General features: G+C 40.8%; 1 protein-coding gene across 1 annotated transcript in view; it reads left to right on the forward strand.

Moving 5' to 3' along the window:
* nt5dc1 (5'-nucleotidase domain containing 1) overlaps positions 1 to 25,761 on the forward strand; it is a 531,068-nt gene that overhangs the window by 442,346 nt on the left and 62,961 nt on the right. Inside the window, exon 9 of the mRNA XM_080192585.1 lies at positions 21,478 to 21,596. Coding sequence (XP_080048711.1) covers positions 21,478 to 21,596 — 119 coding nt within the window. The remainder of the gene's footprint in view (positions 1 to 21,477; positions 21,597 to 25,761) is intronic.

Consider the following 25,761-nt stretch of genomic DNA (forward strand, 5'->3'; position numbering starts at 1 on the left):
GTTTTGTGTATTTTAGTAACATCTAAATAATGCTTTTAGAGATAACGTTGATGGCAAAAAGTTCACAAGGTAAATAGATTTTAGAAAGCAAACCATATTATTTATTCATTCCAAACAATTGCATAGTTTTTACTTGAATTAAATAATTACAATTTGGTAGGATAAATGTTCGAGCGTCACTCATTCTTACGGCTACAAAACAAAAAGGATAGGTTTGACATGAAACATGTTGGTTACTAGAAAGTACATCCAACGAGTACAATGTTCTTTTTGAAATATTTTATTTTTTAGAGAATTTACAGGGCATTAGATACTGCGGTAAAAATACTGAATGGGTAATTTTCCAAACTCACGCTCCTCATGGAACCTTGCACACCACAAAACCAACTCGAAGATTCTGGAATTTGCTTCCAATCATTATTTAAAATAAGTGGAAAACTATGCACCGCATACAGCAGAATTCCTGGTCTGAAGCCTCAGCAGGCAAAGCTCCCAGTGGGAGCACAACGTGAGAGATCTGTCACTTATGTAAAAATAACAAAAAACTGTACCACCCAGTATTTGTTTGAGAAAAAGAGTAAATAAATTATTACTGTTGTTCTGAAACTGTATATTGCTTTTTGCTATAAGAAATTACAAATGAAATATAAAGAACGCTAGTTACTGGTGCATAGTACTTACATTTCAAAAAGAGAATTTACCTTTCACCCTCAAGGCACCCTACTTCAACTGGGAGAGCAGTAAGCAGAAAACACACTCAGTGCTGACAGTCAAAGCATGTCATTCATTGCCTGCCTGTTGGGGACATGTTTGTTGTATTTTAGACAGTGAGGATGATTATTCTAAATTTGGCCTTATGGAAGCATTTCTTGTTTGGTTGTTGCAGCAAATATTGTTGTTTATGTGTCATTTGCAACTTGGTCGCAAATCCTAAGAAGAGGATATGTTCACCGGATTCCCCCCTCCCACCATACAGGCAAAAGCTTTCACCTGGTATTCCAGGTGACCAACTGTACATGTTTGTACATGCTGCTAATGGACATGAATGTCAAGCAACTCTGTAGAACCAACATCATAAAAAAGACCACTTTATCCATGTTTCTATGTTTTCCTTTTATCTTTAAAGTTAATTTCTATTAACTCCTCCTTTTCAGAGAATTATATTACTCTTGCAGCACTATGAAGCAATAAACAGAATTATATTACTCCTGCAGGACTATGAAGCAAAAAAAAATTTGTAACAAGAGGTAGGATATTTGTGAATACGTCACCTGAAAAGGCCATTACAGTAAATAGTATGATAGCACATGAGGTGCCTGTGCCTCATGGATTTGGGGGCAAGGGGCTCAACCTTTACTGCCAAAGTTTAGCACAGCTTAGACCATCTGCTTCCAAAGCCGATGGATGAAATTGATGATCCTATATGATAGTAGTAGAAGCTGCAATTCCTGTAGTTAATGTGGGAGCAGCAATGCTGGGAGGTGACTGAAAAGAGGGGGATGAGGTAATTTGCCCAATGTAGCAGCAACATTGAGGAGCCTCGAACAGCCCATCATAAATGGAACAAGTTGAAGCTTAACAGATTTTTTTCTAAACAGGGACAGGTATTTACAATGCCAGTTTGACTTTTGTTGAATTCAAGAGTTTCTGTTTGTAAATATTTTGGGTGAAGCAACACACGTAGCAATGCCCATATCTGAATGGTTTATCCAACGCGTTCTGGAATCAGAGGTTGCATTGTAATTTTTCAGTGAAAGTTATAACAGTGAATTTGAATAATTACAATGTATAGGTTTACAACAATGATACCAAAACTGAAAGGTTATACCAATGGGAAAAGCTTGAATAGGCTGGGACTCTCTCCTCTAGAAAAATGAAGGCTGAGGCTTGAACTGAAAAGAGTTGTTCAGGAGATCACAAATATAAGATAGTCACTCGTAAATCCAATAAGGAACTCAGATTGAATGGCTTCCCCAATCAGTAGTCAAAATGTAGAATTCACCCCGATGGAAAGTAGATGAGGCAAAGGTAGGCTTGTGGAAATGGGTTGGAGATCAGCTATAGAGTTATAGAATCCCTACTGTGCAGAAGGAGTCCATTCAATTCATCAGGTATACACCAACCCTCTGACAGATCATCTTACCAAGGACCTGCCCCTACCCTATCCCTGTAGCCCCATATGTTTATACCACTAAACCCACACTTCTTGGGACACTAAGGTGTGATTTAGCACGGCCAATCCACCTAACCTGCACAATTTGGACAGTGGGAGGAAACTGGAGCACCCGGAGGAAATCCATGTAGAGGCAGGCATGAATAGAAAGAAAGAGGGAGTGAGATACCGAAAGTGCGTGATCAGCCTATCTCCTGCACTTATTTTCTATATTTCCATGTTTTTATGTTTCTATGTTTTGAATGTTGGAAGTGGCGTGAGGGGCTGAATGGCCTCCTGCTCTTTCCTATGCAGTTGTGTGTTTTCACATGTCAGAATCATCTTGAGTTGTCAGCCTTGCAGGGTATGTGTCAGTTTTTGTGATGCTTATGGTCAGGTATTGATGTCTCTAGGTTGGCAGGTGACAGGTAAAAGACCTTTCTGAAGAAAGATGATATTGACGGACATGATGACAAATTAGACAGGTTGATACTGAGATCAATTGTAAGAGTGAATTGTAAGAGTAGATATAAGAACATAAGAACATAAGAAATAGGAGCAGGAGTAGGCCATCTAGCCCTTCGAGCCTGCCCTATAAATGTAAAATGTTATGATTTTCCACATTTGGTCAATTTTATCATAAATATTTACCGACAATGTACCCAGCACGTTATCGATTGTACGAGCAAAATTCTTCAAAAGTTATGCCATAACTGTGAATCGAGATCAGTTGAAATGCCTTACCTATGGCATTGGCTTTCTATTATCATAATGAAAACTTTGGTTCAATTTTTGATGTTTAGCAGGCTTTGGTGTCAGGCTGACTGGAAACGGAAGATTAAAAAAAAGAGGAATTGCAGTGGTGCTGGAATGGATTTGGATAGCAGAGGGAGGAGTGAGACTGGAATAGCTCCCAAAAGTCAGAGACTGGGCGAAAACATTAATGCACCTGAAAGACAGAATTTACTCCTAATCTCTCAAAGAATGTTTGGTTCACTGCCACATTTGTCCTGGTGATCTAACCACCGCCTTGTAATTTAAAGCAGGTTTTGTGCTCACATTGAGCTGTTTGAAACACATGCTGTACAGGTTTTAGAGAAGGGGCAATAGTGGACTCCGGTCTGGTGAAGTGGAATGTATTTTGTCAGGTATTGATGTCATCAATAGCGCACAGGTCTTTTAAGTCTCTTTCTGGAAATAAATCAGAGAAATAATTTGAACTAATGTGTCATGTGTTTTTAATGAAAAAATGTAATATCCTGCCAGTTTCCTTTGAAGCTACTTTTTGCGGTATTCAAGATTAAATACATTAACTTAGAATACTCTAAGGATGCAGCTTTTCTTGTTCTCTTGTATATTTCTACATTACAAACCTTGTGAATTATATTTCTAACAGTTACTTTGTGAGGAGACCAGTCAAGTTTCTTGCCGTCATCTTCAACATTTCGTATAAAAGAAGATGAGAATTTTCAAAGTTTCTTTTCCTGTCCCATTCAATCTCTTTACCATATACAAAATTCGGTCGTGAAGCTGTATGTTCCACCAACTTGGTTTGCACCTTCTGCCTGCCCCCATGCACTTTTGGATTTCTTCAATTATTAAATGAATTTTGAACTAAGGATGTTTCCAGACCAATTCCCTTTGCCGTTTCCTTGAGCTATTTGTATCCCTAGTCAACATACAAGTAAACCAGTGGATTATCTAACCATCAGATTTGTGTTTATAGTTCCTGCATTTCATTTCCATTTGCTTTACTTATGCCCTCCAGACTTGCCATTGTTACATATTATGAAGACAAGTTTTCAGGTTGAATTCACACCTACCTGCCCTGCCCACCCCAGTCTCACCTGTCAGGAGTAAATATTGGAAAATTAGATTTGAGTCCCCCATGATTTTCTGAACCGAGGCTGGCATTGCTGAATTCTAGAGGAAGATTCTGTGCTGCGAGTGCACAGGTGGATAATTTGCCCAAAATTTACGGTGAATTGCAATTAAATATTGCATGAAGACAAATCAAAGCCTATTTAAATTGCTAAGCATAAGATAGAAACAATTGACCGCAGACAAAGCATTAGATAAGTAATCTTATGCTTTCACTACAGGCATAATCTTGTTTTTGTTTCAATACTTCAGTGAATTAGATCTTAATGTTTTTAAATTTCTGTACCCGCATGGGAAATGTGGGAGACCGGTACTGGTTCTTGTTGTAAGGTTTCATTATTGTAATGAACCACACAATATTTCCCAGTCTTTGAAGGAGTTTTATTGAAAAAACAAGGCCTCTTCACTCATCTGTAATTTTGTTTGTCATCCTCTTGTCATTTTGGCCGCTTTGTGTAGCTGGTGTTAGAGCTTAAGTTATGGGAGCACAATGAAGATTGGTTTCCACTGTAGGGAAAGAAGATCAGGGCATCCTTCAAAGATAAAAAGAACTTGCATTTATGGAGTGTCTTTCATGACCTCAGGCAATGTAGCAATTAGCTGCTATGTTTACTATATCAAAGCAGTGACTACCCTTCAAAATTATTTCATTGGCTGGAAGCAAGTCGTGACATCCTGAGGAATGACCTAAATGGTCGCTCTTTCTTCAAAGTACTTTTGAGGTAATGAAGTACTGTTAAAGTGTAGTTTCTGGTTTAATGTAGGAAATGGGTGGCATGGTGGCACAGTGGTTAGCACTGCTGCCGCACAGAGCCAGGGACCCAGGATCGATTGCTGGCTTGGGTCACTGGCTGTGTGGAGTTTGCACGTTCTCCCTGTGTTTGCATGGGTTTCCGCTGGGTACTCTGGTTTCCTCCCACAGTCTGAAAGATGTGCTGATTAGGTGCATTGACCCAAATAGGCGCCAGAAAGTGGTGACTAGGGGAATTTCGCAGTAACTTCATTGCAGTGTTAATGTAAGCCTTACTTATGACTAATAAATAAACTTTACTTTAAATGTCAGAGCCATTTTTCTTTTTAATCCTTATAACTAAATTATTTACAAAAGTTTCACACAAGCCATTAGAAAACAATTATTTTAGGTCCACATTAAAACTGACCATTTGTCAAGATTTTCCCAAAAGAATTAGCTGCCCTTTCATTTTGTCTCAGAATGCCCGACAAGAGGAGGCCCCCAAGAGGAATATCAGTGATCTAGAGTCCAAGAACCAATCCCACCTCCCAGAAAGACCTGTCAAGACTGCAGTAGGAGATTTGGCTCCAGGATTGGGCTCATCAGCCACACAAGGACCCGCAGAACACATGTTCAGTGACACAGAGTTTCTTTGGTGACAGTTATACCTATTAGAAAGTGATCACCGAAGAAGAAGAGCCTCAGAACAGCAGCCCCCATTTGAACCAGCCTGAATATTCTCTTTCAGAATTGATAGCGGGCAAAATTTGGAGAGCAGCCAGAAGTCTCCAAATTTTCACATCCCTCCTGCGACGATGCCTCCCGCTGGCTGGACTGAAAAATCCCAGCCCAAGAGTTTTCATTGAGTGAGAAGGAAAAGATATTTATTCTGGGAAACCATTGATAATGAAAATTACCAGCAGAAAAATGAGAAGGAGAGATATTTCTTTGCATAAAAGATCATTGGTGGTTGTGTAACTTTTCAATCCCATGATCTTTGATCTTATTAACCAGTCTATTATGTAGCATTTGGATCAAATACTTTTTCAAAGCCCATACATGCATCAATTGCATCAAACCACACCCCCTCCCCTTGCAGCCTCCCCACTCCCCCGCACCCACCAGCCCAAAACGCAGCATGTCCTCCACAAAACTGCCCCCTCTGAGGAGCATGGAATAGTTTGAAAGCAGAAACTTGCCTTCTCACTCACCTCACTGATCACGCACCTGAATGTGACTTTTATACTTGAAGTGTCTTCCTGACCAATCCGACTGCAATGTAAAGGCAGGTGAGCTGCGACGATGGGGAGTGAAGCTCACTAATGACATTGTGATGAATGCAAAACAATGCAAATTGACGTTTCCTGATCGTGCTTCTTTTTGTAAAATGGGAATGAGCCCAAAAACAGGCACCATTCACACTAGTTGCCCAATTTTACGACATTTCCTGCTGCAAAACGGGTGCGATGAGGTCATAAAATTCCACCCACAATGTCATATCTGCAAGGTGTCAGTGAAATATTCAAACAGAGATTCGAAAAGGAGATAGGAAAGATGCAAAGGATTGAATTTTAATCTCCTGTGGTAGTGGAGACAAAGTATTGATTGCAAGCCTCAGCAGACATCCACAATCCATTTCCTGTGATGTATATCTCAGAATGTGTTAATGGCATGGAAAAGGAAAGAACATGGACTTGGACTCGGGGTATACAGGGAAATGGGTTGAAAAGATTGCTGCAGACCTTGGATGGGTTTCTTTGGCCTCCCTGCAACGCATTTCTTTGTGGCAGGATGCAGCAGGCCATTAGCCAGCAGTGGGGTCTTTTAGTCCTGCTGCTGTCAGTGGGATTTCCCTTTGACTGTAACCCATGCCACCGGGAGACCCAAGGTGGAGGTGCGCCAGCGTGAGTAGATGGAGAATTTTGGCCCTGATATGTGTGTAGTGGTGTGCTGGTATGTCAGAGTGTCAATGGCACACAAACAAGGAGACTTTGGCAGGAAAACATCATACAACGTACAGTGCAAGCATCATTGTTTCAACTGTTGAAATTTATCAGTGTCATGTTATGTAGATTGTTTAAACTTCACACTTGTGTGTTTGTTTTGGCATTGAAAATGGTGTTGGTGCTGTTTAGCACTTTATGGAATGTCAGACAGCATGCCCAAAGAATTTTAGTGCATTGAGTATGGCAAGTATTGATCAGCAAGCTGGAATTATTGCACATTGCCAACTAGGTTTAGTTTCTTTGTTTATTAGAATCATGGAATCCCTACAGTGCAGAAGGAGACTATTCAGTCCATCGAGCTTGCACCAATAATAATCCCTGTAACCCTACGTATTTCACTGTGCTAATCCCCCTGACACTGAAGGCCAATTTAGTATGGTCAATCAATCTAACCCGCACATCTTGGACTGTGGGGGGATAACAAAGCACCTGGAGGGAACCCAGACAGAGATGGGAAGTCCACGCAAGCTCCATACAGTCACCAAGGCCAGAATTGAACCTGGGTCCCTGGCACTGTGAGTTAGCAGTGTTAATTTTTGTGTCACCGTGCCACCAATTTAATGGTTTAAATATTTGATCCTATGAACATTCTGTGTCCAAGAAATGTTGCACTGAGCCGAACTAACATTTTTTCCACAGGGGGCTGTGAGGCTGCATTAGTAGAATTAGTGGTTTGTCAACATGTAATAATTGATTCCATAGGTGGTTGAAGGAAGAGGGAATAAAGTGTTAAGGGGGGTGGCTTGACACAAGGCATGAGGACTGTCAGGTGGAGGATAAACATCAAGCACTGCTACTTATTGGTTTGGTCAACTGATTGGTTTCCATTTTGTAATTTCTATGTAGACCCTCTAATCTACCTCACCACAAACCCTAGAGCATCCTGTAGTGTATTAATGTCTCATTTCCTGTGCCAGCTGCCCCGAGCTGATTAATAATGCACCAGACTCCATTTCAGAAGAAAAAGCATTGATGCTCATTTCCCTTCTGACTTTACAGCAAGCAGACATTTAGTCCATCTGAGTTGAATCTGAGCACAGTTTGCAGGCACATACAATTCAGTGTGTTGTACCATATGATCTTCTCCCTTTCCTTACATGATTATTTTAAGGTACACTGTAAAACAAACTAATTTAATTAAGTGTGCATAAACATTGGCGTGAAAGCTACTTGTGTTATTTCAGCCGATCCTCTGCTGAATTTCCAGTTGATAATCAGGAGATTACCAAAAGCAAGGAGGTTAAGCCTGTAAAAGACACTGGTTCAGCTACAGCTAGAGTATTTGCGTCCAGTTCTGGATGCCACATTTCAGGATGGATGCAAAGGCATTAGAGGGTGTGCAAGGTAAAATTAATGGGAATGGTTTCAGGGATGAACAACTTCAGTTACGCAGAAAAATTGCAGAAGTTGGGACTATTCCCCATGGAGAAGAGAAAGTTGTAAGGAGATTTGACAGAGTATTCAAAATCATGAGGGTCTGGTCAGAGTCAATAAGGGAAAAAATTCCCTTTGGTGGAAGAATCAAAAACCAGAGGGCACAGCTTTAAGGTAATCAGCAAGAGAACCAATGGCAAAATTAGGAAAAACCTATTTTCGCAGCAAGTGGTTAGGGTTAGGAATGCACTGCCTGGGAGTGTGGTGGATGCAGGGTCAGTGAAGGCTTTGAAAATTAAATTGAGTCGTTATCTGAGAGAGGAATATTTGCAGTGCTATGGGGAAAAGGCAGGGGCATGGCATTGGTGAATTGCTCCTTCAGAAGGCTATAGCAAATACGATAGGCCGAATGGCCTCCTGTGTTAGAACAATCCTATAATTCTCTATTGAGGTTTAGGTTATAGAATATTTAGCTGGCTGGTTTATTTCCCCAAGTTTCTGAAACATTTCTTCATTATTGTGATAAGTTGATATTGCTTTGTTACAGCATGGGCTTTGGAGATTTGAAAAGCCTTCCTAAGTATTGCACTGCAATTCATAATGAGTTAACCTGCTGGCTTTCACTACTAGCTTGCTTGGTCACCTTGTTTACGTCAGTGTACACGTCACTGTTAGAAAGCGTAGCTGATATTATGAAAACTTTGAACCAGAAGCACTGCAATAAAGAAAATTTATATTATCCTTAAATTTTTTTGTACAATCTGCAATTGTTTTTAAGAATATTCGAAAAAATGTTAAGTATTTGCATTAATGGTAAAGGAATCAATTGTAATTTCCTTGGATAAGAAGAAATAATGGTCCAAATACTCTGGTGACCCTTAAACTGGGAGCAGTACCAGCAGGGAAAAAGTTAGGAACAGAAGCAGTGTGGCCGACAGATACAAACTGCAACAGGCAGAGGAGCTGGAGGGAGAAGGTAATCAGTGCACAGATACAAGGAGAAAGCAGTCGGAGACAAGGAGAGGAACACAGAGAATTCTTATGAGAAGAAGCAAATCACTCTTGGGAGGAGCTAAGTTTTTCTCTGTAGCAGGAAAAGAGATGAGAGCTCTTGCAGGCAATGTGCAAGCTGGCTAATAAGGTCTAAATTTTGGAAAACTGTGTGAATAGCTTGGGTATGCTAATGAGCTAGCTGTTTTCCCAAAAGTTGGAAAACCACAAGACTGGGTTATTATTCATTGGTCAGTTGAAAAATAACTTCGGAAAGCTACGCCGTCAGGGCTGTTGTAACCTAAGGTAGAGAGGGTTCACAGTAGTGTGTCTTGGCTGATGATTTTTTTTCAAGTTTTGTCCTTCTAGAATTCAGGTTTTTAATCATTCAATTCCTCAGGGTTTCCCTCCTTCAGTATATTTTTTATGTTGGTACATCACTATTATTGTACAGAAGAAAATGTTATGACACATGATACAGTGGAAAGATGATGTAACGGAACTGACCTGTACCTTTTCTGAAGTATATATACAATGTTCTCTTTACACTTTGTCCAACAATCCTTTTGATCTTGAGAAGCAGTCACAGATTCTGAGGCATAATTTATTTCATTTTACAAAGAAGGAATCAATTTGACTCCTTTACTTCCTCAGTAAAATGATCTTGGGCTGTGAAGTTTTGGGGGGAAGGGGGAAGTGGGGGAGTCATAAATGAAATAACCAGATTGGAAATTCCATTGCCTGTGACTTTTATATTCTTTGCACATTTGTAAATCCGAGACAATGAAGAAAACAAAAGGGATTAACATATATAAGTGAAAATATTCAAGCAATTAATTGGAATTCAGGTGAACATATAATCATACTTTAATACATGATTGTATGGCATGGCTTCAAGAGGTTGACTCACATTTAAAATGGATAATCTTTTTTACAGTAGGTATGGACTGTTCCAGGGTTACCTACCTTGTACTGGAAAATGGGACTGGGGGAGCTTGGATTCCTTTTCAACCTCTGTCACTAATTTTTCTATGTTTTCTGACTCGTCTAAATATCTAAAAAAGAGGAATGTGCAGCAATGTGGGGAGAGGAGTGGTAATACATGAATTGCTCCTTAAGAGAACCAGCACAGACACAATGGGCAAAATGGCCTTCTCTGCTGTAACAGTCTTACAATTCTCTGATTGTGCTCTAGATTCCTTCTCGTGCCATAAGCGAAAGAGAACAAAACCAGTCTCTGCCTTGTAAAAACACACCTCCTGTCATTAACATATTGGCAGCCAAGGAAAGTATTGAATTCTAACCTTCCTGACTTGCTGATTGACAGAAAAGCATGACAGGTTTCACAAAATTAAGGCTCCAATGTTTGAAATGAAAATATATTTTAACAAATTCAGATATCTTGAATAATCTTCGTAGTTCACAATTCTTTGGAAGCACACTTTTAAAGATCCAGAATTATAGTACCCTTTTTTGGTTTTCATTTTATATGTACTGTGTATAAAATAGAATGCTCTTTTTGGGAGGATACTTCAGTGTGAGGCTCTCTAACTTTATGTTCAATTTCAGTGCTGCCAAACTGAGATAGTTTTAGCAGTGTTTTTTAAATAAAGTGAAAATGAAAAGCAAACACAGTATCTATTTCAAATCTTTATCTCTTCTGTTTCTTCGCTTCTGCTCAGATGTGAAATTATTTATCATTCACATGGAGAAGTGGCAATCTGGTTTATTAACGCTCAGGAATCCGCCTTCTGCTCATGTCACTATCTCTCCAGTGTACTAGATTATTATAGCAGATGTTATTATAGCATATAATAGATATTATAGCACCTCAAAGAATCTGAGGTGTTCAGTGAGATGGTCACCATTATGCAAAGCCAAAAAGTGACAAAATTAAGCTGATCTGTGAGTCCTCTTCAAGAATTTAGAATTTTAGGGTGTTGCTGCAATTGTTATTAAGATGGATAAATAAAAAGCTAAGCTGATTTCTGTGTGCTGTATAAGCAAAATCAATTTTTCGTAACATTTGTCCAATTTTTTCTTCATTAAGTATCTCATGCTACATTGAGAGGTAGAAATTGTGGCCCAGATCCGCAGGGGATCAAACCCAGGAGATACCCAAGATGTGTTGAGAATCCCCCAGAATTCCTCAAGCAAGTACTGCATGGAAATTATCTGCAAAATTCAAACTTCCGATGGGTAACTACCCTACGCTGAGAGCTGTCTGAAACTTAAATGGGAAACTTTGGGTGGTTCTATCTCTCTAAGTAGAATAATTACCCAGGAAAAGTTAGAAAACTAACCCATCCTACCCGCCCAACCCCCGTTCCACCCCCCCCCCCCCCCCCCCCCCCGCAACCCCAGCCCATTCTATCCACCCCAATCCATCCTAACTCCTGCCTCATCCTAACCTATCCTACTGCCACTCCCATCCTACCCCATCTCACCCATTTACCTTATGCACTTGCCTTTTCTTTGGCTTTGCCAGATGGATTGAACTTTAAACCTACCTGTTTTGTGAAGGCTAGTGCCATAAAAAGAGGGAATGGCCTCACTTCCTCCAGAATTGCTACCCTGCACTGAAGGTCTCAGGAATCCATTTTTCTCACCAGGCCCTGGTAGGAAGGTCATGTGGATCATTGTTATAATATCACTTGCAATGGTTTCTCTTCTCACTCGTGTACCATTAGCTCTGGTGTTCGTCAGAGATCTATTCTTGAGTCTCTCATCTACATCTGCGATGTCATCCAAAAAACACAGCATTAATTTTCATACGAACATTGACAACACTTGGCTCTACTTCATCACCAACTTTCTTGGCTCCTCTATTGTTGGTAAATTATCAGATTGCCCGTCTGACATCAGACACTGGATCAGTAGAAGTTTCTTCCAATTAAATACTGGGAAGACCAAAGCCATTGTTTTCAGCCTCCATTCCAAATTCTCCATTCCCTAGCTACCAACCCCACTCCCCTCATTGTCTATCCTTTTTACACTTAATGGTCACTTAAGAGTCTTATCCCGCCCAGCCCCGATCTTTAGGCTGGTGGGTGCAAAGTGAGAAAGTAGCATTTACATTTTTCCCCCTCTTGAGGAGGGGGGTGGGGCACAGCACCTCACTAGCCAACAGCTCCTGTGGGTGAGACTTCCTCCCAAGAGTGGATGGATGTCCCACCCACGGCCAATCAATGCTCAAGTGAGCATTAAATGGCAGTGGGAGTTTGAGAGTCGGTGGCTGCATGTCAGGTGCTGACTTGTAGGACGGCAAGTGTTGACCACTCCCCCTCATTAAATTTCTATGCCAAGTTATTTTGTTCATAAGATATTTCCCAGTAGCAGGATAGCTCCAGTTTCTTAAAAAGATCTCGCCCAGTGTCAAGCGATTCCAATATAAATGAGTTGCAAATCTGAGATAACCTGAAAACATTTTACACAAATAAAGCTGCTGGCTTTAATTGTAGGGGGAGACTCAGAAGTAGATTTTTGATGTATTGACAATTCTCATAAAATACCTATGGAAAAGCAATAAATTTAAACAATCTAAAGAGATAAAATAGATCCAAGCAATTAAACATTTGTTGGTCTTGTGGTTCAGTCCCATGTAAAATAATTCAGTCAGTTAATGAGGTAACTTGAGGATGATCACAACATCATGGACGGCATGGTGGTTAGCACCACTGTCTCACAGCACCAGGGATCCAGGCTCAAATCCCGACTTAGGTCGCTGTTTGGAGTCTGCACGCTCTCTCCGTGTCTGTGTGAATTTCCTCCGGGTGCTCCTGTTTTGTTCTACAGTCCAAAAGACTTGTTGGTTAGATGCACTGGCCACGCTAAATTCTCCCTCAGTGTACACAAATAGGTGCCGGAATATGGCGTCTAGGGAATTTTCACAGTAACTTCATTGCAGTGTTAATGAAAGCCTACTGTGACACTAATAAATAAAATAAGCATCAATCTATTGAACAGTAAGAAGGTGCTTTCTGATTAACTTCTTCTATTTCTTTGAAGAAGTGGAAACCACGTAGACTGTCGTGGGATCTCTGCCACTTCTCACTTGCATCAAGGTTACATCAACTTGATGCAACTTAGTCAAATTGCAGGAGATACCAAACTTGAAGAGGCATTGGAATAAGAGTTGGAATTCGCCGATCTCCTCCGTGGCTGGGATTCTCCAGCCCTGCTGCAGTGAATAGAGATTTGGCTGAGCGCCCAATTCTCCCTTCTTTCTGGCAGCGGAGAATGGGCAAACGAGAGTGGAGAATTCCTGCTGAGAAATTACAAAATGAACTAAACAAGGCGAATGGGCTGAAGTACAGGAGCGACACGTAACCCATTAATCGGTGTACTGAAACTGTGCAAACAAATTATTTCTAGACCTGAACGAGCATATTGGATTTTATCTTCAGTTCTATTCACTTAGCATTCTTAAACTCTTCACAATTTCTGGTACTTTGGATGGCATTATGAAGATTAGCTGTGACGATATCCTGGCAAATCACATTGTCGATATTGTAGCACATGTACTCTGCATGTCAGAAGCTGTGATGTTAAACAGCTGTTGTCATCTGCTTGTTTTAGGCCTCTCCCCCTCTGCCAATATTTATGATGTTCTTGACCTTCAGCTGAACTTCTCTGTGTGTCAGCATAAGGAATGTAGGCAGTCAGTTAACTGGTGAATGTCACTTTTTCCATCCAGTTTTTGTACTGATTGCCTCCACTATGCAATGCAAAGGTTTGGCTCTTTATTTTGTACAGGCCGAATTTGAATGTAAACATCTTGGATTAAACAGTAGAACTGAACTTCTACCTAAGTTCGTTCGTACCATTCTTTTCATTCCAGTAAATTGATCCAATACAAAACAAAGAACATCATAGTGCTACTGTAAAAGACCTCAGTTCAGCCGCAGTAAAACACTGTATCTCGTAACAAAGAACACACGTTCCTGGATTACCTCACAGCACTAGCTGACTGAGTTGAAAGTATATATTGCTGACTGTTACTTCTCATGTTTATATCTTAGTCTTCTTTATTTTGTTTCTGAAAGGTGGATTGGCCATACTAAATTCTTCTTCAGAGTTCCCAGAGTGTGGCGACTAGGGGATTTTCACAGTAACTTCATTGCAGTGTTAATGTAAGCCTACATGTGACACTAATAAACTGTCTGAAATAAAGAAATGGTATATAAGTTATGGGAGCTAAGTAATGCAGAACTCGTAAAAACTGATGACATTTACATCTGTACTCAAATTAGCCATGTTTTGACTTATTCCAGCTGTCGTACTTAAGCCTAGACCATCTGCACTGTTGCTATTCTTAAATGTATAAGTTCTATGACACAGCTGTACAAATGGACATAAAGTGACCTCATGTCACAGCATGGATGTGTGCCTGTTTCCTGAAAATCAGTCCAATATTTCAAATGCCAGCTCTTTTTTTCTGTCAGAGCAGCATAGGCTTTTATAACAATACAAAACTCACCGGTAAGGGTAAGGCGCAATTGTCATTGTTAAAGTTAACTGTGCCAAGGTTCACCAAAGGCAAATCCAACTTACTGCAGTGGTTCAAGAAGGTTTCTCGCCACACCCTTCACAAGGGCACTTACTGATAAGCAGCAAGTGCTGGCCATGCCAGTGAAATCAATGTTCTTTGAATGAATGAAAAGAAAAGATTTTTATATATGCAGCATCTTTAACATGCCACAAGGTGCTTCACAGCAGCATTATAAAGTTTGGCCAAAGGAGTAGTTTTTGAGGAATAATAAAAACAGATATTTGATTTATTATTGTCGCCTACATTAGTATACAGTGAAAAGTTTTTTTTTGTCCACTGTACAGACAAAATATATCATTCAGAGAGAAGGGAAAAGTGCAGAATGTAGTGTTACTAACGTGTAAAGAAAGATCAACTTAATATAAAGTAGGTCCATTCAAACGTCTGATGGAGCAGGGAAGAAGCTGTTCTCAAGTTGGTTGGTACTTGATCTCAGACTTTTGTATCTTTTTCCTGACGGAGGAAGGTGGAAGAGAGTACTTCCGGGGTGCGTGGGGTCCTTGATTATGCTGGCTGCTTTCCGAAGCAGCAAGAATTGTAGACAGTGTCACTGAATGGTAGGGTGGTCTGCGTGATGGACTGGGCTTTTTTCACAATCCTTTGTAGTTTCTTGCAGTTTTGGTCAGAGCAGGAGCCATACCAAGCTGTGATACAACCAGAAAGAATGCTTTCTATGGTGCATCTGTAAAAGTTGGTGAGAATCATAGTGGACATGCCAAATTTCCTTAGCCCCCTGAGAAAATAGGTGGGCTTTCTTAACTATAGTGTTGGCCAGGACAGGTTGTTGGTGATCTGGACACCTAGAAACTTGAAGCCCTCGACCATTTCCACTTCATCCCTGTTGATGTAGACAGGGGCATGTCCTCGTCCACGTTCCAGAAAAAGGTGCTGGAAATATTCAGACTGCAGCATCTGTGAAGAGAGAGAATTAATGTTTCAAGTTGAATATGACTTTTTTTTTGGAACTGCATTGGTTTTATGACATTAAAAATGGAAAAGAACAAAAGGCAAGGTCTGGGCTAGGGTAGAGGGTAGGGGTGATTAAATGACAAAGATGTCATGGAATAAAAGGCAAAGGGAGTGAAAATGCTTTTGTCCAGAGCGAGAGTGAATGGCAGAATAATGAGCAGTTTCTCTAAAAACCAAAAACACAAAAGTAAGATTCTGGCAGTAGTGTGGGAAAAAGACAGAATCAAAATGGGAGACAGCTTTCATGAAGTTGTTGAAACACGGTCTTGATTTCTAATGTAAAGTGCCTCATGGGAACATGGGATTCTGTTCCTCAAGCTTGCATTGAGTTTCACTGGAACAGTGCAGAAGGCCAAAGATAGAAATGTGAGCATGAGGGCAAGAAATAAAATAGCAAAGAACCAGAAGCTTGTGGACTAAATGTACTTCACAAAGATGGAACTGAATTTGAATTTGGTCTCCCCGGCGTTGAGATGACATTGTGAGCAGAGAGTACGGTAGAATAAATTGAAAGAAATATAAGTTATCACCGCTTGACCTAGATGGTGAGGAGAGGGTAGTAAAAAGGCTAGGTGTTACACCTCTTGCAACTGAATGGGAAGGTGATGTGCGGAAGAAACAAGATGTTGAGGATGATAGAGGAGTGGACCGGGGTGCCCCAGAGAGAATGGTCTCTTTGGAGTGTTCACGGGAGAAGGAAAGGGACAGTGTGTTTGGAGCTGGCAGCAATAGCAGAAGATGATCTTCAGATTGTGGAAGTTGATGGAGTGGAAAGTGAGGGCCCTGTTGAGGTTCTGACAGGGAAGGCAATAGCAGAATTAGTGTGAGAAATGGGTCAGAGACAATTGAGAGATCTATCAATGACAGTTGGGGCCTTTGGCGGAGGTGAAAGGAAGACTTACCAGAACCACTGTTATGGCAGGTTGAATTTTCAGAACCGATACAACGGAGAAACTGGGAGAATGGAATGGAGTTCATAGAATCCCTACAGTGTGGAATGAGGCCATTTGGCCATAGAGCCCGCACTGACAACAATCCCACTCAGGCCCTAGCCCCTTAACCCCACATATTTATCCTGCCAGTCCACCTGACACTAAGGGGCAATTTTGCATAAGCAAATCAACATAATTTGCACATCTTTGGAATGTAGGAGGAAACCAGAGCACCTGGAGGAAACCCATGGAGACACGGGGAGAATGTGCAGACTCTGCACAGTCACCCAAACCGGGAATTGAAACCGGGCCCTTGGCGGCATAAGACAGCAGTGCGAACTGTGCCATCCAAAGTTGTTATAGGAGGCAGGATGTGATGAAATATTGAGCTGGTTGTAGGAATCAGGGGTTTATAGTGAATATTAGTAGATATCTATCCCCAGAAGTGGAGACAGAAATTGAAGAAAGAAGACGAAGTGTCTAATGTGGACCATATGAAGATAAGAGAAGGATGGAAATTGGAAGCAAAGTTGAAGAAGTTTTCCACAGTTCCTCAATCCCAGAAAGATCAAGCAGATCAGAATGTAGCAAATGCTGTTGAGAAAATGCTGAAATCTCTTATTAAGGAAGCCTCAGCAGTGCACTAAGAAATTTGTAATATGTTCAGAGAAAGTCAGCATGATTTTATGAAAGGGAAATCTTGTTTGACAAATGTGTTCCAGTTTTTGAGGATACAACAAGTAAGATGGATAAAGTAGAACCAGTAGCTGTGGTATATTTGGATTTCCAAAAGGCATTTACAAGGTTCCACATAAAAGGGTAATACACAAGATGTGGGCTTGTGGAGTCAGGAGGAATATAGTAACATGGATAGAAGATTGATTAAACGACAGTAATCAGAGCGTAGAGATAAAGGGGGCAAATTCAGGTTGGCAGGTTATGACTGATGGAGTGCCACATGAAGTGGTGCTAGAACCTCGGCTATTTGCAATCTGTATTTATGACTTGGCTGAAGAGATCAAAAATAATGTATCTACGTTTAATGAAGATACAAAATGAGGGTGAAGTATGAGCTGTAAAGAGGATACAAACAAGAGACATGGACAGGGCACATGTGTGAGCAATAAGCTGGAATATAATGAGGGTGAATGTGGGGTTATTCACTTCGTTTAAGAATAGAAAACCGAATACTTAAAAAGTGTGAAACTTGTTAATGTTTATATTCAGGGAGACGTGTACTTGAACAAGAAACACAAAAAGTTGGTATGCAGGTAAAACAAGCAATTCTGAAAGCAAATGACATGTTTGATCTTTATTGTGAGGTAATTGGAGCACAAGGATAAGGAAGTCTTGATAACCTTGTAGAGGGTCTTGGTGAGATCATACTTGGAGTACTGTGTGCAACTTTAGTCTCCATTTTTAAAGAAGGAGGTACTTGCATTGGAGGCAGTACAACAAACCAGATTGGTTCCTGGGATGAATAGGTTGTCCTTTGATGAAGGGTTGAGTCAATGCTCTTGAGTTTGGAAGAATGAGAACTCGTTGAAACGTACACACTCAAAAGGAGCTTGACGAGGTGGACACTGCAGGTTATTTTCTCTAACTGCGGAATTGAGAGTAAGCAGGCACAGTTCCAAATTAAAGGGCTGATCATTTAGGACTAAAATGAGAAGTGTTTTCACTGAGAGGCTTGTGAATCTTCAGAATTCTCTATTCTACAGGGTTGAATGCTCTATTGTTGAAAATATTTACAACCTGAGATAGGCAGGGCTTTTTTTAGCTTCTTAGGAAATTGGGAGATAGCGGAATGGGCAGGCAAGTGTAGTTCAGGTCTAGATCAGCTATGATGTATTGAATGGTGAAGAAGCCTTGAGGGACCATTTCTTGCTTCTGCTCCTATTTCTTATTTCTACATTTATGGGACAGATTTTGTTGTATTAAACAGAATTGAATTGATATATTGTCTGATACAGTAAGAAGTATTATTTCTTGCGAGCTGTTACAGACAAAGCATACCATTCCTTGAGTACTAGGGGAGAAAGAAAGGAGAGGGTGCAGAATATAGTGTTGCAGTTACAGATAAGGTGAAGAGAAAGATCAGCTTAATATATGGTAGGTCCATTCAGAAGTCAGATGGCAGCAGGGAAGCAGCTATTCTTGAGTCAGTTGGTGTGTGATCTCAACCTAGTGGAAGAGAGTACATCTAGAGTGCTTGGGGTCCTTGATTATGCTGGCTGCTTTCCTGAGGCAGCCAGGAGTGTCTATGGACAGGAGGCAGGTTTGCGTGATGGACTGGGCTACATTTACAACCTTTTGTAGTTTCTTGCAGTCTTGGTCAGAATGCTATTAGCGCAAATGCAGGATCCATACCAAGCTGTGAGAAATCCAGAAAGGATGCTTTCTACAGTGATCCTGTAGATTGGTGAGAATCGTATGTATCACTGCATTTGATTCTCTATCTGCAAACAATGATTGGGATATTTTGACAAATTTCTTAAAATTGTGCAGCTGACTCTGAGGAGTTTACCATAAACTTTTATTTGTGCCTGCTTTCTCGCTGAATTAATAGATTTTTATTTATACATTATGTTCACCTGGTGGAGGAAGAGCAAATGTATCTTCATTTAGTCCTCATTTTATCATTCGGCATTAGTAAAATGGTTACAAGATAGTTATTTTGAATCAAGGATCTTTAATCTTGCATGGTAAATGAATGTCGTTTAACAAATGATATGTCTAAAATAAAAATTGTGTTTTGTTTGTTTTAGAAAAGACCCATGGTTACTTTATTAATATTGAAATTTTGGAAGCACTGAGTACATCTGTAGGCATTACTTTCTTTTCTGGAACTGTCGGTATACAGCTGACCAAGAACTGTTACATTTACAGAGTGCTGTGACATGAAACAGATGTGGAGTCACACCTGCCTGTCCTCACATGTATTATTATAATGAGGTGGTGATTCGAAGCAGGCACTACCTCCTCATATGGAGCAAGGGAGAGTCAGGAAACGTCACCCTTGGCATAAATCCTGCAACTTAGTTACAATGCAAAACATTGACAGAAGCTACAGAGCAGGTTATCCGTCCAACAGTACAGGAGCAAAGTACTGCAGTTCAGGAAATCTAAAATAAAAGCAGAAAATGTAGAAAAAACTTACTACATGTGGCAGCACCTATGGAAAGAGAAACGGAGGTTTGAATAATTTGGTGGGGTGGGGGTGGGGGGAATTGACCATGCTAAGTTCCCACTTTGTGTCCAAAGATGTGTCTATTAGATGAATTAGCCATGGGGAATGCACAGAGTTACGGGGAAGGCCTGGGTGGGATGCTCATTCAGAGAATTGGTACAGTCTCAATGGGCCAAATGGCCTCTTTCTGCACTGTAGGGGTTCTGTGGCTGTTTGGAACGTTTAGGTTATGCTTTTGGCCATCCCGACATGCAACATCCTGAGTGGTAAATAAAGTCTCATTATTTGAAAGGAGTGCAACTGTATCTGTTTCTCCTGGAAAGAGTGTTCTTGATCTTGGATGATGGGATGCTTGAAAAGGTTCTTTATGAATTGAAGGCAATGTTGGGCAGTGGACCAAGATGCCCCAGAGAGAACACGCTCTTCAGAGTCCTGAGAGGGTAGGTAGGGGAAGAATGATTGGTGATGGCCACATCTTGATAGTCAATGGGCTGCAGGTTTTTAAGAGTTACAGGTCTGAACATAAGAACATAAGAAATAGGAACAGGAGTAGGCCAACTAGCCCTTCGAGCCTGCCCCGCCATTCAATAAGATCATGGCTGATCTGTCTTGGCTCAGCTCCACATTCCCGCCCTCTCCCCATAACCCTTAATCCCCTTGCTTATCAAAAACCCATCAACCCACGTCTTAAAAATATTTAGCGAGGTAGCCTCCACCACTTCAACGGGCAGAGAATTCCAGAGATTCACCACCCTTTGAGTGAAGAAGTTCCTCCTCAACTCCGTTCTAAACCACCCCCCCTTTATCTTGAGGCTGTGCCCCCTAGTCCTACTATCCTTTCTGAAATGTGGGACAATATAGTTAACAAACCTATCCCACCAGTTATGCAAACAGAATGCTACATTTGTGGAACAGCACTCTGAAGAGATCAGACTCCATAGTTGTAATGCTTAGAGAATTTCTTCTCTCAAGTGGGAATGGAATACAGGAGTTGAGACATCTTGTTGAAGTTGTACAAGACGTTGGTAAGGCCACACTTGGAATCCTGTGTACATTTGTGATCAACCTATTATAGAAAGGATATTATTAACTAGAAAGAGTGCAGAAAAGATTTACTAGAATGCTACTGAGACATGATGGTTTGAGTTATAAGGAGAGGCTAGATAGACTGGGACTTTTTTTCTCTGGAGTGTAGGAGGTGAGGGGTGATCATGTAAAGGTCTATAAAATAATGAGGGGCATAGATCAACTGGATGGTCAATATCTTTTCCAAAAGGTAGAGGAGTCTGAAACTATAGGGCGTAGGTTTAAGGTGAGAGGGGAGAGATACAAAAGTGTCCAGAGGGGCAATTTTTTCACACAGAGCGTGGTGAGTGTCTGAAACAAGCTGCCAGAAGTAGTAATAGAGGCGGGCACAATTTTGTCTTTTAAAAAGTGTTTAGACAGTTACATGGGTAAGATGGGTATAGAGGGATATGAACCAAATTGGGATTAGTTGAGGGGTTTAAAAAAAGGGCGGCATGGGCAAGTTGGGCTGTAAACCTCGATGACTGCGTGGAAAAACAAAAATAGAATGGAATGCAGAGACAAAAGATGCTACAAGATACAGAATGTTTTTCTAATGCTGGTGATGTTTATTATTCAAATTAATGAGGAAAATGTGAAGCCTTTTTGATGAACTTGTTTAATTTATTCACAGTTAACGATGAAGAAAGGGAGCCACTTCCGTCGTTAGAGCAACCTGGCTGGTATTCACAAGGTAACTGGAACCACCTAAACGAACTACTGAAAAAGATTACTGGAAAATCAGAGCCAAAGGTATGCTAAGATGTTATAGTCTCTATATCAGACTGATGACAGTAAAATATTCACTCGCTCCCAGATTTTTATGCCATTTTCAAGAAATTCCTGATGGGGTAAATCTCAAAGGTACAAGAAATAAATCAAGTTGACTCTTCATTGTCATAAATTCGTACTAAGTTATGGAAAAACCTGGATATTGTTCTGATGTGATTTACAATGGTGCCAATGATCAATGTCTATCTCCAGATGGATAAATTCATTTCATTTTAACGTCTTTCCTACTTGTTTGGACGTATTATAGTTTTGTTATGAAAGACCTATGTTGGGATTTTCTGACTGCGTTCACCCCAAGGCCAGGAAATCCTGCCTGAAGTCAATGGATCTTTGCATGGTCCATGGTCCCGCCTGCCATGATTCCCGTGCCAGGCGGGACGAGAAAATTCCGCCCCCTAGTGTTTCGGCTTCTAGCAATTTTAAAATGGATGCACATTTTATTGATTGACCATCGATTCAAAATACCAAAACCTGATAAACGGAGGCAACTTTTATGACAGCGAAGATAAAAGCACAAAGTATTGCTAAATCATCTGAGGATTCCAAGACTGGCGTAGATCCCCAAATCCAATCTAAATCTCATCTGACACTGGGATGCTTCACTGGATTGTTGGGTTGCTCCAGTTGCAGCCAAATGAGCATTTGTTAGTTGGGTAGTTGACAGAGTAACTGAAGGGAGGAGGGCAGGAAGAGAAACGCCTATGAATACGGCTCGTGATTGAGCGAGTTAATGGAAACAAAATTTGTTGTGGGTAACACAAAGTATTGCTGAAAAAAGAGACATTTTTGTCAAAGCTTTTTATCTTACACTCATCAGGACAATTCGCAAGAATATCAAATGTAAAGGGAACAACAATTTATGCTATATAGAGAAGAGAGTGCTGATTGTTTGGCAAGTAGGCTGTGCTTGATAGAACTACTTCCGTGGAGAATGCAGTTGATGCAACTGTCGAGCATTGTTGGAAACTTAAACCAAGCAATGCCTTGACCAATCCAAGTGAGGTTGCCTGGTTTAAGTTTTATTCATTCTCCATGGCAATGTTTCTATCAATCAGAGTCCATTTGCCAACCAATCAGCACTCTATTCTCATACATACATACCTACTAATGTCCTTCAGGGAAGGAAATCTGCCATGGGGGTTTAGCCTGCATGTGACTCCACACCCACAGCAGTGTGGTGGATTTTTAACTGCTCACTGAAATGGCCTAGGAAATCGCTCAGTTGTACCAAACCGCAATGTCGATGAACCTCCCAACATCAACCTAGGCATTGGAAACGGTGTAAGTTACATAAGTTACAAACAGCAACGGCAAACCCAGCCCTGACTGAGCTGGCCGGTTCCTAAAGGACACTTAGGTGAGGCAATAGCCGAGTGATTTTATTCCTAGACTATTAATCCAGAAACTCAGCTAATGTTCTGGGAGCTGGGGTTCGAATCCTTCCATAGAAGCTGGTGGAATTTGAACTTAATTTTAAAAATAGTGCCTACTGATGACCATGAAACCATTGTCAATAGAAAAACCCATCTGGTTTGGCCTATATGTGATTCCAAAGTCACAGCAATATGGTTGACTCTCAACTGCCCTTTGAAATGGCCGAGCAAACCACTCGATTCAAGGGTGGCTGGGGATGGCCAATAAATGCTGGTCAGACAGCGACACTCACGTCTCATGAATGAATTAAAAAAAGACACCATCCTGACTTGGAAATATATCTCTGTTCCTTCACTATCACTGAGTCAATATCCTGGAACTCCTTCCCTGTGGGTGTACCTACACTACATGGACATCAGCAGTTGAGGAAGGCAACTCACCAGCATCTTCTCAAGAGCAATTAAGGATGGACAATGAATATTGACCTCGCCAGCAGTGCCCACATCCCATGAATGAATGAAAAAAAAACACATACATTGTTCATAGAATCATAGAATCTGACAGCCCAGAAAGAGGTCATTTGGCCCATCAAGTCTTTACCAACAACAATCCTACCTAATGCCTATCCCCGCAACCTCACGCATTTACTTCACTAATCCCTCTAGCCTACGCATCCCAGGACACTAAGGGACAATTTAGCATAACAAATGCACCAAACCCACACATCTTTGGATTGTGGGAGGAAATCGGAACACCTGGAGGAAACCTATGCAGACACAGAGAGAACGTGCAAATTCCACACAAATAGTCATCCAAGCTGGAAATCAAATCCAGGTCCCTGGAGCTGTGAGGTAGCAATGCTAACCACTGTGCCACCATAACTCCCTTGTAGTTCACATTGCGTTTGAAATTCTTGCAAATTCTTCTGGTTAGCTTCTACAAAAATTTTCAGCAGCATGCAAAAAAAACTCTTAAACAAAGACAATTACATAGATATGAGGGGAGAACTGGCTGCAGTTAATTGGGTAAATAGACTACAAAATATGGAGACAAATGAGCAGTGGAAAACATTTAAAGAGATGATTCAAAATGTTCAACAAAAATATATTGCACTGTGTGACAAAAACTCAACAAGATAGACCCTTCCATGGCTCAGGTAGGACATTAAGGATCCTATTAGATTAAAAGAAGAGGCTTTCAATTTTGCAAAAAAAATAGCAAGTCTGAGAATTGGGAGTGTTTTAGAAACCAGTGAAGGACCATCAAAAATGTATCAAACAGGAAATACAGAATAAGAATAAACTAGCCAAGGATGTAAAAATGGATTGAAAGAACAGTTGTAAATATACAAGAAAGAAGAAAGTAGCGAAAGTAAATGTTAGCCTATTAGCAAAAGTAGGAGAAATTATCATGGGGAGTGAGGTAATGGCAGAGGCAACGAACATATACTTTCTCTTCACAGTGGCAGACACAGGTTCCATACCAAAAATAACGGAGGGTCTAAACAGAGTGAGAAAATTAGCGAAATTAGTATCAGCAGAGACAAAGCATTGTAGAAATTTTAGGAACTAAAATCCGATAAATCCCCTGGACCAGATGGCCTACACCCTCGGGTTCGAAAAAAAATAGCTGCAGAAATAGTGGCCTAAGTTTACCAGACATGCCCGCTGAATTGGCACAGACAAGACAGAAGATTTGACGAAGTAGCAAAAGTTTCACAGCAGGCAAGACCAGAAAACCCTGTCCAGTGCATAAGGGTGGCACATTGGTTAGCACTGATGCCTCAGCGCCAGGGACCTGGGTTCGATTCCAGCCTCAGGTGACTGTCCGTGTGTTGTTTGCATGTTCTCCCGTCTCTGTGTGGGCTTCTTCTGGTTTTCTCCCACAATCCAAAAGATGTGCGAGCTAGTGGATTGGCCAGGCTAAATACTCAGGATTAAAGGGGAGATGGACTTGGATAAAGATCCTCTTTCGAAGAATCTGCGGAGATTCAATGGGCCAAATGGCTCCCTTTGCACTGTAGTGATTCTATGGATGTGGTAGCTATGATTTTCCAAAATCCCTTGTTTTCAGGAGCGGTCCCACTAGATTAGAAGTTGGTAAATGTTACACACCTTTTCAAGAACATGCAGAAAGTACAAACAGTGAACTACAGGCCACTTAGTCTAACATCAGTTATTGGGAAAATGCTGAAATCTATTATTACAGTAACTTTAATAATACACTTAGAAAAGCATAGTATGCTGAGAACTAGTTAACATGGTTTTACTAAAGGGAAAACCTGTTTGACAAATACATCAAAATTTTTTGAATATGCAACTGGTGGGGCAACTAGAGAACCAGGAGATGAAGTACATCAGGATTTCCAAAAGGCAATCAATAAGGTATCACACAAAAGGTTAAAGGTAAGAAAAGGGCTCATTGAGTTTGGGGCAATTTATTTATTAATTATCGTTACAAGTAGGCTTACATTAGCACCGCAATGAAGTTACTGTGAAAATCCCATAGTCGCTGCACTCCGTTGCCTGTTTGGGTACATCGAAGGACAATTTAGCATGGCCAATGCACCTAACCAGCACATCTTTCAGACTGTGGGAGGAAACCGGAGCACCCGGGAGGAAATCCACGCAGACACGGGGAGAACGTGGTGACTACACACAGACAGTGACCTAAGCTGGAATCGAACCTGGGTTCCTGGCACTTTGAGGCAGCAGTGCTAACCACTGTGCCGCTTGTGTTAGCATGTATAGAG

The sequence above is a fragment of the Carcharhinus amblyrhynchos genome, chromosome 7 (genome assembly GCF_965287045.1).
Source record: "Carcharhinus amblyrhynchos chromosome 7, sCarAmb.v2.hapA, whole genome shotgun sequence".
In the NCBI taxonomy this organism is placed as follows: domain Eukaryota; kingdom Metazoa; phylum Chordata; class Chondrichthyes; order Carcharhiniformes; family Carcharhinidae; genus Carcharhinus; species Carcharhinus amblyrhynchos.